This window comes from Coregonus lavaretus (assembly GCF_964263955.1).
Source record: "Coregonus lavaretus genome assembly, chromosome: 32".
NCBI lineage: Eukaryota > Metazoa > Chordata > Actinopteri > Salmoniformes > Salmonidae > Coregonus > Coregonus lavaretus.
The window spans coordinates 33,044,679-33,059,962 of NC_140019.1; the positions used below are offsets into that span (position 1 = coordinate 33,044,679).

Sequence of the window (15,284 nt, forward strand, 5' to 3'; positions counted from 1 at the left end):
CTCCCCTCCCCTCTCACTCACGCCACACGCCCCTCCTCTCTCACTCCCGCCTCACTCTCCCTCTCTCTCTCTCTCTCACTCACGCCCACTCTCTCTCTCTCTCTCTCTCACTCATGCCCACTCTCCCTCTCACTCTCTCTCTCACTCACGTCCACTCTCCCTCTCTCTCTCACTCATGCCCACTCTCTTTCTCTCTCTCACTCATGCCCACTCTCTCTCTCTCTCTCTCACTCACGCCCACTCTCCCTCTCTCACTCACTCACGCCCACTCTCCCTCTCTCACACATTCCCACTTCCCTCTCTCTCTCACTCTTACTCACGCCCACTCTCCCTCTCTCTCTCTCTCTCTCTCTCACTCACGCCCACTCTCCCTCACTCTCTCACTCATGCCCACTTCCCTCTCTCCCTCACTCACGCCCACTCTCCCTCTCTCCCTCACTCACGCCCACTCTCCCTCTCTCTATCACTCACGCCCACTCTCCCTCCCTTTCTCACTCACGCCAACCTTCCTCCCTCTCTCTCTCTCTCTCTCTCTCTCTCTCTCTCTCTCTCTCTCTCTCTCTCTCTCTCTCTCTCTTTCTCTCTCTCTCTCTCTCTCTCTCTCTCTCTCTCTCTCTCTCTCTCTTTCACTCACACCCACTCTCCCTCTCTCTCTCTCACTCACGCCCACTCTCTCTCTCTCTCACTCACGCCCTCTCTCTCTCTCTCACTCACGCCCACTCTCTCTCTCTCTCTCTCTCTCTCTCTCTCGCTCTCTCTCTCTCTCTCTCTCTCTCTCTCTCTCTCTCTCACTCTCACTCTCACTCACGCCCACTCTCCCTCTCTCTCTCACTCACGTCCACTCTCCCTCTCTCTCTCCCTCACGCCCACTCTCCCTCTCTCTTCTTTCACTCACACTCACGCCCACTCTCCCCTCTCTCACTCATGCCCACTCTCCCTCTCTCTCTCGCTCACTCATGCCCACTCTCCCTCTCTCTCTCTCGCACTCACACCACTCTCCCTCTCTCTCTCACTCGCCCTCTCTCTCTCACTCATGTCCACTCTCCCTCACTCACTCTCTCACTCACTCATTCCCACTCTCCCTCTTTCTCTCACTCATGCTTACTCTCCCCCTCTCTCTCACGTAAACATATGTGAACACACAATCGGCCTCTTTCTCCCCCTCATTCACACATACACACACACACACATCCTACACACAAACTATCTCTCTGCACACAAATACAGACCCACTTCTCTCACTTACACACAAGTACAGACACACCTCTCCAACTAACGCTGCAATCTCACCCCACTCTTTCTCTTTGTCTGTTCAGTTTTGGTTTCACAGAGAAAGGTACTGGTAAGGGCAGCCACCTGGCCATCGGTGTCTATGGAAATGGCTTTAAGTCTGGCTCCATGCGTCTGGGTCGTGACGCTCTGATCTTCACTAAGAACGGAGGCTGTCTGACTGTCGGCATGCTGTCTCAGAGCTACCTACAGGCTATAAAGGCACAGGCTGTCATCGTCCCCATAGTGCCCTTCAATCAACAGACCAATATCCTTACACAGAGAGAGATAGGACCCAATGCAGTATCACGGATGCTTTGGAAATGTTTCCTAAAATGTTTGTCATGCCAATAAAGCAATTGAATTTGAGAGAGAGGAAGAGAGACAGAGGGAGAGAGACAGAGAGGAGGAGAGACGGAGAGAGACAGAGAGGAGGAGAGACAGAGAGACAGAGAGGAAGAGAGACAGAGAGGAGGAGAGACGGAGAGAGACAGAGAGGAGGAGAGACAGAGAGACAGAGAGGAGGAGAGACAGAGAGGAGGAGAGACAGAGAGGAGGAGAGACAGAGAGGAGGAGAGACAGAGAGACAGAGAGGAGGAGAGACAGAGAGGAGGAGAGACAGAGAGGAGGAGAGACAGAGAGGAAGAGGAAGACAGAGTACACGCTTGTGTGTTAGAAAGATTGAAAGAAAACTGTGTGTGTGCGTTCGTGCGTCCGTGTGCTTGCCTGTGTGTGTATCCTGGTTGCTCTCCTTAACTATGTCTTACAGGTGCTGGTAGTGACTGAGGACTCTGAGGCCAGTCTGAATGCCATCCTGACCCACTCTCTGATCCACACACAGCAGGAGCTGCTGAAGCACTTTGACTCCATCCTCTCCAAGAAGGGCACCAAGATCCTCATCTGGAACATACGCAGGTCAGTATACACACACACACGTAACCGATGTGAGATGGCTAGCTAGTTAGCGGTGCGCGCTAGTAGCGTTTCCATCGGTGACGTCACTCGATCTGAGACCTTGATGTAGTTGTTTCCCTTGCTTCGAGGGTGACTGTTGTGTTCGATGTGTTCAAAGGATCCCTGATTCGAGCCCAGGTTGGGGCAAGGAGAGGGACGGAAGCAAAACTGCTACACACAAACACATTCTGCTTATTTGTTAATAATGACACAGTTTTGGGGATCTCTCTGAAAGCAGAAGGGATCAGTGGCCCATTAAAGATTAATTACAGATAAGTGGGGTATTTTATCATTCTATGAAGAAGGAAGTTGACACGAGTAATGAGTTCTACAATATCACTTACAGGAACAAAGATGGTAAGCCGGAGCTGGATTTCGAGACAGATGAATTTGACATCCGGATGCCAGAGATCCACTCAGAGGAGACCAAGACTAGAGGCAGGAAGAAGAGCTTCCCTGGACCGCAGAGGACTGACCACACCATCCCAGAGATGGACTACTCCCTGAGAGTGAGTGATGATGTGTTACAATGAGAGTGAGTGATGAGTGAGTGATGAGATACAGGTTAGGATGGTTAAGAGAAAGTTCACTGTAAACCTTTCAGTCACGTTGCAACTCTATTCACCAGAGGATTGTGACCTTGAATGCAGCATAGCCATACAGAGTGATAAAGGAAGGTGAGAAGATATGATGGTTTTAATAGGATTCTGAACAGGAAGTCCCCTCCTCACACTCTCTTAAAGTCTCATTAATTCACACTCTCTCACTTTCCACACAGGCCTACCTCAGCATCTTGTACCTGAAGCCTCGGACTCAGATCATCCTGCGACAGAAGAAGGTTCAGACCAAGCTGGTCGCCAAGAGCCTGTCGCAGATCGAGAACGACGTTTATAAACCCCAATTCAATGTATCCTTCTCTAGAACTAGAATCTGTTTGTCCATTCATTTCTATCCCAAAACAATTATTGTTTTCATCAAAGTAATAGAACTTAACCTACCTTAACCTAACTTAACTTACATATCGACGATGCAAAGTACTGTGGTCACTTGTACAGGCTTCAGTCTCGGCATACGCCCAGAAAACGTAACTTAACTTAACCTTAACCATTTCTATCAGAAAGACAGGGTTAAGGTCACCTTTGGGTTCAACCGTAAGAACAAAGACCACTATGGCATCATGATGTACCACAAGAACCGCCTCATCAAGTCCTATGAGAAGGTTGGCTACCAGATCAAGGTACAGATTAATTAAAGACTGTAATGTTGAGTTTATCTGTCAACAGCTGGGGCCACAAACAAGATATATGATATGAGATATTGCGTAACGGTTTGGTGTAATACATTTAGTTATAGACAATAATGTGCTCTCTCTCTTCTCTCTCCCTCTAAATCTCCATCTCTTTCTCCATCTCTCACTCCTATATTTACCGCACTCTCTTCCCACCTCTCCCTCTACTTCTCCTTTACCTCTATTTCTCTCTCTTCTTTTTTCTTCCTCTCCCTGTTTCAGTCGTCAGGTCAGAGGGCAGGGGTCGGGGTTATTGGGGTCATTGAGTGCAACTTCCTGAAGCCGGCTCACAACAAGCAAGACTTTGAATACACCAAAGAGTACAGGTACGACACACACAAATTAATCAGTGTTATCACGAATCAGATGAGCAGATTATCAGATTTACATGCTATTTTTAGTTCTGGATGTGAACCTCCTCGCTGTATTTGTGTGGTTTGAAACACAGGCTGACCCTGTCTTCCCTGGGGCTGAAGCTCAACGACTACTGGAATGAGATGATGGAGAAAAGGGCGAGAGAACGAGAGTTCCTGGCAGCGGAGAAGAGGAATGAAGAGGACGATGAGGAGGAGGAAGAGGAGGAGGAGGAGTGAGTTTTTATGTTTGTTTAGTTTGACTTATTTTTGGATGATTGTTGCTACAGTGTCAAATCTTCCCATGACATCACAGTGCAAGTACAGGGCTAACATGGATGGCTTGTGGTTAAGAAACAGGAAATGAACAGTGTGTGTTTTGTTTAACTTGTGTGCCTATAACAAAATGTGCCTGGTGTGTTTCTGTATGTGTGCATGTTTTTGTACATGTGTGTAGGAGTCCAGTGTGGCTGCAGTGTGAGGACTGTCTGAAGTGGAGGCGTGTCCCACAAGGCCACTACAGCTCCATCCCTGAACACTGGAACTGCAGCCAGAACCCCAACACCATGCTCAGGTGAGTGAGAGTGAGAGTGAGAGAGCTCTATTTTAACAAACCTAACGCAATGTTAAATCTAAGCGCAGGCAGTAGCGCTATAGTTTCAGGGGTGTGTCAGAAATATATTTGCTTTTTTCACTATCACAATTATCGCCGCACTTGCTGGCGTTGGCACAAAAGCACTGGAGTTTTGATGAATAAAGAAGTTGTACTCACATGTTCCCTATACACATCATGAGGTTGCTACAACCTAGCCTATGAATGAAAGTTTACAACGTAGAGAATTTTGAGTAATCAAGGTGACAGACAGTGACACATTTAATACCGCCTTGCAGACTCTTGCCTGCATCTAGCTGATCTAGGGAGTAATCATTAGTCCCAACAGTTGCAAATGTGAATTTCTATTGGACAAATTCAAGTATTTTTATCCCCGTTTCGTTCCGTTTGCTTCCATTTTAAGAAACGTTTTTTCAACAGAATCGGCGGAATGAATACACCCCTGATCACATGCAAGCACAGTTCACTTTCATAGCAGACATAAAAACAGCGTGATCCCGCGTTGGATACAGTACCGGTCAAAAGTTTTAGAACACCTACTCGTTCAAGGGTTTTTCTTTATTTTTACTATTTTCTACATTGTAGAATAATAGTGAAGACATCAAAACTATGAAATAACACGTAAGGAATCATGTAGTAACCAAAAAAGTGTTAAAGAAATTAAAATATATTTTAGATTTTAGATTCTTCAAGTAGCCACCCTTTGCCTTGATGACAGCTTTGCACACTCTTTTTATTTTTATTTATTTCACCTTTATTTAACCAGGTAAGCCAGTTGAAAACAAGTTCTCATTTACAACTGCGACCTGGCCAAGATAAAGCAAAGCAGTGCGATAAAAACAACACAGAGTTACATATGGGGTAAACAAAGTCAAAAATACAAGATAAAATATATATATCTTTTTATTTTATTTATTTTTTTACAGTGTTTGCAAATGTAGTAAATTATGGAGGTAAGGCAATAAATAGGCCATAGTGCAAAATAGTTATAATTTTGTATTAACACTGGAATGATAGATGTGCAAAAGATGATGCGCAAATAGATACTGGGGTGCAAATTAGCAAAATAAATAACAATATGGGGATGAGGTAGTTGGATGGGCTAATTTCAGAATGGCTGTGTGCAGGTGCAGTGATCGGTAAGCTGCTCTGACAACTGACGCTTAAAGTTAGTGAGGGAGATAAGAGTCTCCAGATTCAGAGATTTTTGCAGTTCGTTCCAGTCATTGGCAGCAGAGAACTGGAAGGAATGGCGGCCAAAGGAGGTGTTGGCTTTGGGGATGACCAGTGAGATATACCTGCTGGAGCGCAGACAACGGGTGGGTGTTGCTATGGTGACCAGTGAGGTAAGATAAGATGGGGATTTGCCTAGCAGTGATTTATAGATGGCCTGGAGCCAGTGGGTTTGGCGACAAATATGTAGTGAGGGCCAGCCTCACTTGGCATTCTCTCAACCAGCTTCATGAGTTAGTCACCTGGAATGCATTTCAATTAACAGGTGTGCCTTGTTAAAAGTCAATTTGTGGAATTTCTTTCCTTAATACGTTTGAGCCAATCACTTGTGTTGTAACAAGGTAGGGGTGGTATACAGAAGATAGCCCTATTTGGTAAAAGACCAAGTCCATATTATGGCAAGAACAGCTCAAATAAGCAAAGAGAAACGACAGTCCATCATTACTTTAAGACATGAAGGTCATTCAATATGGAAAATATCAAGAACTTTGAAAGTTTCTTCAAGTGCAGTCGCAAAAACCATCAAGTGCTATGATGAAACTGGTTCTCATGAGGACTGCCACAGGAAAGGAAAACCCAGAGTTATCTCTGCTGCAGAGGATACGTTCATTAGAGTTACCAGCCTCAGAAATTGCAGCCCAAGTAAATGCTTTACAGAGTTCAAGTAACAGACACATCTCAACATCAACTGTTCAAAGGAGCCTGTGTGAATCAGGCCTTCATGGTCGATTTGCTGCAAAGAAACCACTACTAAAGACACAATAAGAAGAAGAGACTTGCTTGGGCCAAGAAACACGAGCAATGGACATCAGACCGGTGGAAATTTGTCCTTTGGTCTGGAGTCAAAATGTGAGATTTTCAGTTCCAAACGCTGTGTCTTTGTGAGACGCGGTGTGGGTGAACGGATGATCTCCGCATGTGTATTTCCAACCGTAAACCATGGAGGAGGTGGTGTTATGGTGTGGGGGTGCTTTGCTGGTGTCACTGTCTATGATTTATTTAGAATTCCAGGCACACTTAGCCAGTGATTGTCAAGCAAATAACTGCCGGTCTCACAGTAATATACAGTTAATTAACAAAAACACATTTAGCATCTCCTGGCTTCCACGCATAGCCTACAAGCTACTGATGCTTACCTTTGGAACATATACATTTTTCAAAGTCTAATAAATCAATTTAATATAGCCAACACCATCACAATAAATCAATTATTTATCTCAGACAGGTCTAAAGAAACACAATATGAAGGAAATGTGTTCTTAACAAAGAAACAGGTCCTCCTATATGCTTAATTTAGAGTTATTTATGCAACTTTAGTTGTGATACAAACGTTGGGTTATATGTTTAGATTTTTAATACATTCTAAGGCTGCATGATAGGACTAATGATGATTTGAAAAACGTTGCATGAAAGGCATGAGCTCTGATTTGTTTTTAGCACAAGCTGCACACACTTCATCAGTCTCTCATTCACAATTTGACCAGCAGTTGGTAATGCCTTGAATTTCCCGGTGGCATCCCCCTAGTGTGGCCGTAATGTCCCTAAAAATATCCATGCCTTTTGCGGCCACCGGCCGCAATATAATAATTAGAATTCCCTTCTCCCAGCTGCATGTTCCAAAGCACCTCTCACTCACATGGCTCTCTCAGATATCTAAATTATGATTGGGTTCTCACAGGCATCTATCTCAGCTCCGAAGTAGGCTACAAGTGAATTCCGAGGCGCATATTGAAGATGTTAGAAGAACTGTCCACATTTACTTTTCATCAGCCAACAAGATGAGTAGGCCTAACGAACAGCAAAAGCAGTAGCCTATGTCAATCTACTATCCCCATATTCTATTGGTCAACTTGTCCTTCTGTGCGAGAATTAAATATTCCAAACATAGTCTGGGACAGTTGTGGGATGCGATGGATACCAAATTAATACAACCATTCGCATCAAAAAAGATTTTTAAAGCAATGAGGCTGATGCAACAGATCAGAATGTTTAAAATGTTGATAAAGAATGTTTAAAAATGTTGATAAACTATTAGGCTATTTCTTCACATTATAAGCGCAGCAATGCGCACACGGCAGTAGATTATAAGCGCGAATGTTCCAAAGTGCAATCAATTAGCGGGAAAACACCATTCTCAAAAGTGACCACAAATGCAATTATGCATGTAATGCTTGATTATAAAGGTCCATTTTTATGGTGAAAATTATCTTCCCCAAACGTGAAACTTACACTCTGCCTATGTATGCTAGTTAGGCTCTACACCGGTTGTAAAGCAGATTAATATGCTTAATTTTATGAAGTTATTTGGCCACTTTAGTTGTGATACAAACCTTATCAAAACATATAGGCCTATAGGCTAAGCTACAAGGTGGTGTGGGACTATGATTAGAAAAAGTCGGCCAAAAAAGGCATGTGCTGTTTCTCGCCTTACTGCACACAAGCTGGGCATCATTCACAAGTGATAATATATACAATTCACAAGTGATAGGCTAATATTAATCACCCATCACACTATTCTTGATTTAATCCTGTCGTTACATATACTAAATAATATATGTGTGAAATTTTTTTTTATTTAGAATGGACCATTATCATTTACCTGTCTCAGAACAGGGGCAGGGGTAAACAAGACATGTAATCTATGCACTTAAATAGCGAATGGAGGACGCTTTTCCTGTGGTTGATTTCATGCTAGCCAGGTAGGCTGTACTCCTGTTGTAAAGCGAAGCAATGTGCTTAATATTAGGACAGTTGAGAAATAAATATAGTTGGCCTAGCCTATAGAAAGCTGATGGGATCCTCCTCTTTTTAATAGAGGCCATCAAAACTCTGTTTTCTCACGCAATTGCATAGCCTTTAGAAATGTTGCGCAACATGAGCTCATGGGCTCTCATGAAGTGTTTGATTTGATTTTCGATTACATTTGCATTGATGTCAGAGTGATTAGAGGGACAATAGAGTGCTGAGTACCAGGCAGTTAGCAAGTTTGGTAGGCTACTAATGACCATCAGCAGTGTCAGAGCTTGGAGAAGCCTAGTTACCGTGACTAAATGGTCACATGGAATTTGACTCGTGACTGCCGGTGTGGCGGTAACATGGTCACCGTATCAGCCCTAATCATGATGCTATAACCGCTACACACAGCCTACATCGTTGTCACGTCATAGTCAACATAGCTACTAGAACTAACGCATTAGTAAACCCGCTAGCAGTACAGTGTACAGTCAGAAAGCAGTTTAGCAGTTACACCGGTGGGCCCCGGTGGCAATAAATTAATAAAACCAAAAGCTTACCATGACTTGGAAGAGTTCCAGTGTTGGATAGCCATAGCCAGCTAGCTAACATAGCATCCCTCTCTGTTTGAGCCAGGTGTTTGAGTAGGCTAGCTAGCTGCATTCTCTAGCTAAGTGAAAGTGAAAGCAAATAAATACAAAAATATAAATTCTCTCCCTTGCTTCTCCTTAATTTAGGAAGAAATTAATTTGTTCAAAACTGTTCAACTATTGTCTTTATCTCTCTTTGAGTCAACTACTCACCACATTTTATGCACTGCAGTGCTAGCTAGCTGTAGCTTATGCTTTCAGTACTAAATTCAGGCTCTGATCTTTTGATTGGGTGGACAACGTCAGTTCATGCTGCAAGAGCTCTGATAGGTTGGAGGACGTCTTCCAGAAGCTGTCATAATTACTGTGTAAATCTATGGAAGGGGGTGAGAGACATGAGCCCCCTAGGTTTTGTATTGAAAGTCAATGTACCCAGAGGAGGACAGAAGCTAGCTGTCCTCTGGCTACACCATGGTGCTAACCTAGAGAGTGCTGCTGAGGCTACTGTAGACCTTCATTGCAAAACAGTTTGTTTTAATCAATTATTTGGTGACATGAATATATTTAGTATAGTTTTATCTAAAAAGGATAACTTTAATGTTTCACTATTTACATTTTTATGAAATTCACTGAGGAGGATGGTCCTCCCCTTCCTCCTTTGAGGAGCCTCCACTGCTTCAAGTTGTGTATTTACGGTCTTTTATATGTTGCCTTGGAATCAACTCCAATTCCAATGTTCGTCTGTTATAGTTTGTTAAATGGCTTACAGAAACGAAATAACAAAATGTAGACCTATTTTTGCTAAATACGTTAACTTGAACCCATTTGCAGTCCACACGGTTCTAAGTAATTGCACGGCTTCAATAGCATTCACATTGATATAGGGGCTAGGCCTAGTGTAAATTGCATTATGGCTGAGCATGGACATGCCAAACATTATCAATAAGCAAGATTACATGAATTATTGATAAGGCCTAAAAAGAGAATGAATAATTCGAATCAAATTCTAACTAAACAACAACTTACATAGGCTATGTCACACTTACAGGCACCATCATTTCTCCCCGTAGGCATATAATATGTTTACGGTTTTACGCACATCCAAACTTTTCACAGTAGCTGGACAAAGATCCAATATAAATAGAAAGAGTGAATGTCCACTTATACTGCTCCCAAATAGGCCTTTGTTTTATGAACATTATCGGAACCATCTTACAGATCAGATGGCATTTACACATCGAGAAGTTGCATTGCAAGCGCGCCGCGGACCTTGTCAACATAAAACCAGGAAGGGGAATTCTAATAAGTTTGTGTTGTAATAAAATTAAAACGAAACACAAGCAATCTTTACATGTAAAATAAATACATGTAAAATGTAAAGATGTCATAAAATCTCTAGGATAAAAAATACATTGTTGTTGAACCAGCCTTTGTTATAGTAGGCCTAAGGGAGTGTCACGATCGTTGAGAGACGGATTAGACCAAGGCGCAGCGTGGAATGCATACATGTTTATTAAAACAATAAACGGCAACGAAACGTGACGTGACGTCGGAAGGTTATACACAAACAAGCCAAACACACCGAAACACAAACAAGATCCCACAACCCAGGCAGGAAAACTGGCTGCCTAAGTATGATCCCCAATCAGAGACAACGAGCGACAGCTGCCTCTGATTGGGAACTACACCCGGCCAAACATAGAAATACAAAACATAGAGTTTCACACCCTGACCAAACTACCTAGAGAATAACAGTCTCTCCAGGTCAGGGCGTGACAGGGAGGGCTTGTTGTTGAACCAGCCTTCATTATAGTAGACCTGAAGGAGGGCTTGTTGTTGAACCAGCCTTCATTATAGTAGACCTGAAGGAGGGCTTGTTGTTGAACCAGCCTTCATTATAGTAGACCTGAAGGAGGGCTTGTTGTTGAACCAGCCTTCATTATAGTAGACCTGAAGGAGGGCTTGTTGTTGAACCAGCCTTCATTATAGTAGACCTGAAGGAGGGCTTGTTGTTGAACCAGCCTTCATTATAGTAGACCTGAAGGAGGGCTTGTTGTTGAACCAGCCTTCATTATAGTAGACCTGAAGGAGGGCTTGTTGTTGAACCAGCCTTCATTATAGTAGACCTGAAGGAGGGCTTGTTGTTGAACCAGCCTTCATTATAGTAGGCCTGAGGGGTTTGGAACATATGAAATGGAAACAAGCCATTTTTACAGGTTACAAATAACTTCTAAATACGAGGTTCACCGGTATTCACCGAAGGTTTCATGATGGGCATGGACACGTAGCCTACATCATAGAGGGGGTTTTACGCACGTCCAAAACGGGACCTGCATGGCTAAAATAATGTGGGCCTGCCTACAATACATAGATAAAAAGGGAATGTCAGCTCAGTGTTTTAATCCTCTCAAACTTGATATTTTAATAAAGCTTTGGTGAATACGTTTGATTTCCAAACGGTCTCAGGAACCAAACCCTTTATCGACAGAATTGACTACTTCGCGATTGCATTGGGCAAAAAAAGCCTTCATTGAGAGGAGGGGAGGTTATGCTTGGTTTTTGATCAAATAAAACGAAATGGGAAAAAATATTTGTTTTTTATGTTTCTAAATATGAAGTATACAGGCACCAAAAGCACATTAGCCTACTCTTGTTCCCTCCCATCTGAGCGCAAGCGAGCTGAGGTAAGAGCTGTAGTCCTGTGTAGCTCAGTTGGTAGAGCATGGTGATAGAGCAGTTGGTAGAGCATGGTGATAGAGCAGTTGGTAGAGCATGGTGATAGAGCAGTTGGTAGAGCATGGTGATAGAGCAGTTGGTAGAGCATGGTGATAGAGCAGTTGGTAGAGCATGGTGATAGAGCAGTTGGTAGAGCATGGTGATAGAGCAGTTGGTAGAGCATGGTGATAGAGCAGTTGGTAGAGCATGGTGATAGAGCAGTTGGTAGAGCATGGTGATAGAGCAGTTGGTAGAGCATGGTGATAGAGCAGTTGGTAGAGCATGGTGATAGAGCAGTTGGTAGAGCATGGTGATAGAGCAGTTGGTAGAGCATGGTGATAGAGCAGTTGGTAGAGCATGGTGATAGAGCAGTTGGTAGAGCATGGTGATAGAGCAGTTGGTAGAGCATGGTGTTTGCAATGCCAGGGTTGTGGGTTCGTTTCTCACGGGGGACCAGTATGAAAAAAAAAAATTATGCACTCACTAACTGTAAGTTGCTCTGGATAAGAGTGTCTGCTAAATGACAAAAATGTCAAATAAGACAGGTCAATTGGCGAAACCTGCCGTTTGGGCTAGAAAATGACAGTGTGCCAGTTTTGAGAGAGAGAGAGAGAGAGAGAGAGAGAGAGAGAGAGAGAGAGAGAGAGAGAGAGAGAGAGAGAGAGAGAGAGAGAGAGAGAGAGAGAGAGAGAGAGAGAGAGAGAGAGAGAGAGAGAGAGAGAGAGAGAGAGAGAGAGAGAGAGAGAGAGAGAGAGAGAGAGAGAGAGAGAGAGAGAGAGAGAGAGAGAGAGAGAGAGAGAGAGAGAGAGAGAGAGAGAGAGAGAGAGAGAGAGAGAGAGAGAGAGAGAGAGAGAGAGAGAGAGAGAGAGAGAGAGAGAGAGAGAGAGAGAGAGAGAGAGAGAGAGAGAGAGAGGTTTGCATGTTAGGTGGTCTTTGTTCTCATCAACTGTACTTCGTCACCTGACCTGTGGTGTGTATTTCAGGAGCTGCTCTTTGCCAGAGGAAGCAGAGGAGAGTGAAGAAGAGTTAACGCCAAGCTACCAGAAGAAGACCTACAAGAAGTAAATATACCACCACCCGCCCCTACTCTCACCTCCACCCTACTCTGCTCTTCATGTACAGTATTCCAGATGCACAGCCAGTTAACGTCTGCACTGGCACTTTGTCTGATGGGTGTGTGTATGCAATCCCATGTATTTGCACTCTGTGTGCATGTGTCAGTTTGTGGTTTGGCGCCTGTGAGTTTTACGTCTTTATTCTCAGTATAAGTGTGAGAGATCCGGTGTGGTCAAAACCACGGTGTCAGAGCAGACCTGACTTCCTCCTTCAGTTGAATTCTTTCTTCATATTTATAACAGACTTTAGGCCTACTATCCTATGCTTATCTAAACTATACTGAGCCCTGTATCTCGGTTGTTCCATTCACTGCTGTTTCCATTCTGTGTCTAAAAAGGGACCAAGGCCTGGTCAGAAAACGAGGCCGTCCACGGAAGCACCATGTCCTCCCCCAAGGCCTGTCAGAGCCAGTCCTCCTCCGCCCTCTACCCCGTGATGCCCCCCTCCCTCTGCCTGAGCCGGTCCTCCTCCGCCCCCTACCCCCTGATGCCCCCCTCCCTCTGCCTGAGCCGGTCCTCCTCCGCCCCCTACCCCCTGATGCCCCCCTCCATCTGCTCACAGAGGAGACTGAGGACAGCGAGCTGAATAAGACAGTGGCTACACTGGTGGCCACTTTGGAGGATGAAGAGGACAACATGGCACAGTCCAAGTCTGGGTCAGACGCATGCGCACCCACACGCGCATGCAAACGCACATACAGGTAACTGCCAAACTAAAGGAAACACCAACATAAAGTGTCTTAATAGGGCGTTGGGCCACCACGCCTTGGCATGGATTCTACAAGTGTACAGAACTCTATTGGAGGGAAGCAACACCATTCTTCTACGAGAAATTAGCATTATTTTGGGTTTTGTTGAGGGTGGTGAAAAACGCTGTCTCAGGTGCCGCTCCAGAATCTTCCATAATTGTTCATTTGGGTTGAGATATGATGACAGAGACACACACACACACACACACACACACACACACACACACCCAAATAAATAACAATATAGGGATGAGGTAGTTGGGTGGGCTAATTTCAGATGGGCTGTGTACAGGTGCAGTGATCGGTAAGGTGCTCTGACAACTGATGCTTAAAGTTATTGAGGGAGATAAGAGTCTCCAGCTTCAGAGATTTTTGCAATAAAAAGTCACTGAGATCTCTTCTAGCCATGGTAGGCAAAATAATGGGCAACTGGGCAATTTTATACACCCTAAGCATGATGCTATTGCTTAATTAATTCAGGAACCACACCTGTGTGGAATCACCTGCTTTCAATATACTTTGTATCCCTTTTTTACTCAAGTGTTTCCTTTATTTTGGCAGATATCTGTACATATACATACACACTGTCACACACACACAAAACAAGCACACACAAATACACACATAGATACAGTTGAAGTTGGAAGTTTACATACACCTTAGCCAAATAAATGTAAACTGTTTTACACAATTCCTGACATTTAATCCTAGTAAAAAATTCCCTGTTTTAGGTCAGTTAGGATCACCACTTTATTTTAAGAATGTGAAATGTCAGAATAATAGTAGAGAGAGGGATTTATTTCAGCTTTTATTTATTTCATCACATTCCCAGTGGGTCAGAAGTTTACATACACTCAATTAGTATTTGGTAGCATTGCCTTTAAATTGTTTAACTTGGGTCAAACGTTTCGGGTAGCCTTCCACAAGCGTCCCACAATAAGTTGGGTGAATTTTGGCCCATTCCTCCAGACAGAGCTGGTGTAAAGGAGTCAGGTTTGTAGGCCTCCTTGCTCTTACACGCTTTTTCAGTTCTGCCCACAAATTTGCTATAGGATTGTGATGGCCACTCCAATACCTTGACTTTGTTGTCCTTAAGCCATTTTGCCACAACTTTGGAAGTATGCCAAACCGTAGTCTGGCTTTTTTATGGCGGTTTTGGAGCAGTGGCTTCTTCCTTGCTGAGCGGCCTTTCAGGTTATGTTGATATAGGACTTGTTTTACTGTAAATAATTTTGTACCTGTTTCCTCCAGCATCTTCACAAGGTCCTTTGCTGTTGTTCTGGGATTGATTTGTACTTTTCGCACCAAATTACGTTCATCTCTAGGAGACAGAACGCGTCTCCTTCCTGAACGGTATGATGGCTGCGTGGTCCCATGGTGTTTATAGTTGCTTACTAATGTTTGTACAGATGAACGTGGTACCTTCAGGCATTTGGAAATTGCTCCCAAGGATGAACCAGACTTGTGGAGGTCTACACATTTTTTTCTGAGGTCTTGGCTGATTTCCTTTGATTTTCCCATGATGTCAAGCAAAGAGGCACTGAGTTTGAAGGTAGGCCTTGAAATACATCCACAGGTACACCTCCAATTGACTCAAAGTATGTCAATTAGCCTATCAGAAGCTTCTAAAGCCATGACATCATTTCCTGGAATTTTCCAAGCTGTTTAAAGG

At 43.8% G+C, this 15,284-nt stretch overlaps 2 protein-coding genes across 3 annotated transcripts in view; one reads left to right on the forward strand and one right to left on the reverse strand.

The window, feature by feature from the left end:
- LOC311107599 (monocarboxylate transporter 8-like) overlaps window positions 1–15,284 on the reverse strand; it is a 274,710-nt gene that overhangs the window by 194,722 nt on the left and 64,704 nt on the right. The window lies entirely within an intron of this gene.
- Window positions 1–15,284, forward strand: part of LOC311107806 (MORC family CW-type zinc finger protein 3-like) — a 28,525-nt gene that overhangs the window by 10,751 nt on the left and 2,490 nt on the right. For both annotated transcript variants that reach the window (XM_084150357.1, XM_084150358.1), the window contains exons 4-13: window positions 1,317–1,537; window positions 2,037–2,184; window positions 2,570–2,732; window positions 3,002–3,130; window positions 3,341–3,460; window positions 3,734–3,837; window positions 3,960–4,100; window positions 4,322–4,438; window positions 12,732–12,809; window positions 13,202–13,564. In XM_084150357.1, coding sequence (XP_084006483.1) covers window positions 1,317–1,537; window positions 2,037–2,184; window positions 2,570–2,732; window positions 3,002–3,130; window positions 3,341–3,460; window positions 3,734–3,837; window positions 3,960–4,100; window positions 4,322–4,438; window positions 12,732–12,809; window positions 13,202–13,564 — 1,584 coding nt within the window. The remainder of the gene's footprint in view (window positions 1–1,316; window positions 1,538–2,036; window positions 2,185–2,569; window positions 2,733–3,001; window positions 3,131–3,340; window positions 3,461–3,733; window positions 3,838–3,959; window positions 4,101–4,321; window positions 4,439–12,731; window positions 12,810–13,201; window positions 13,565–15,284) is intronic.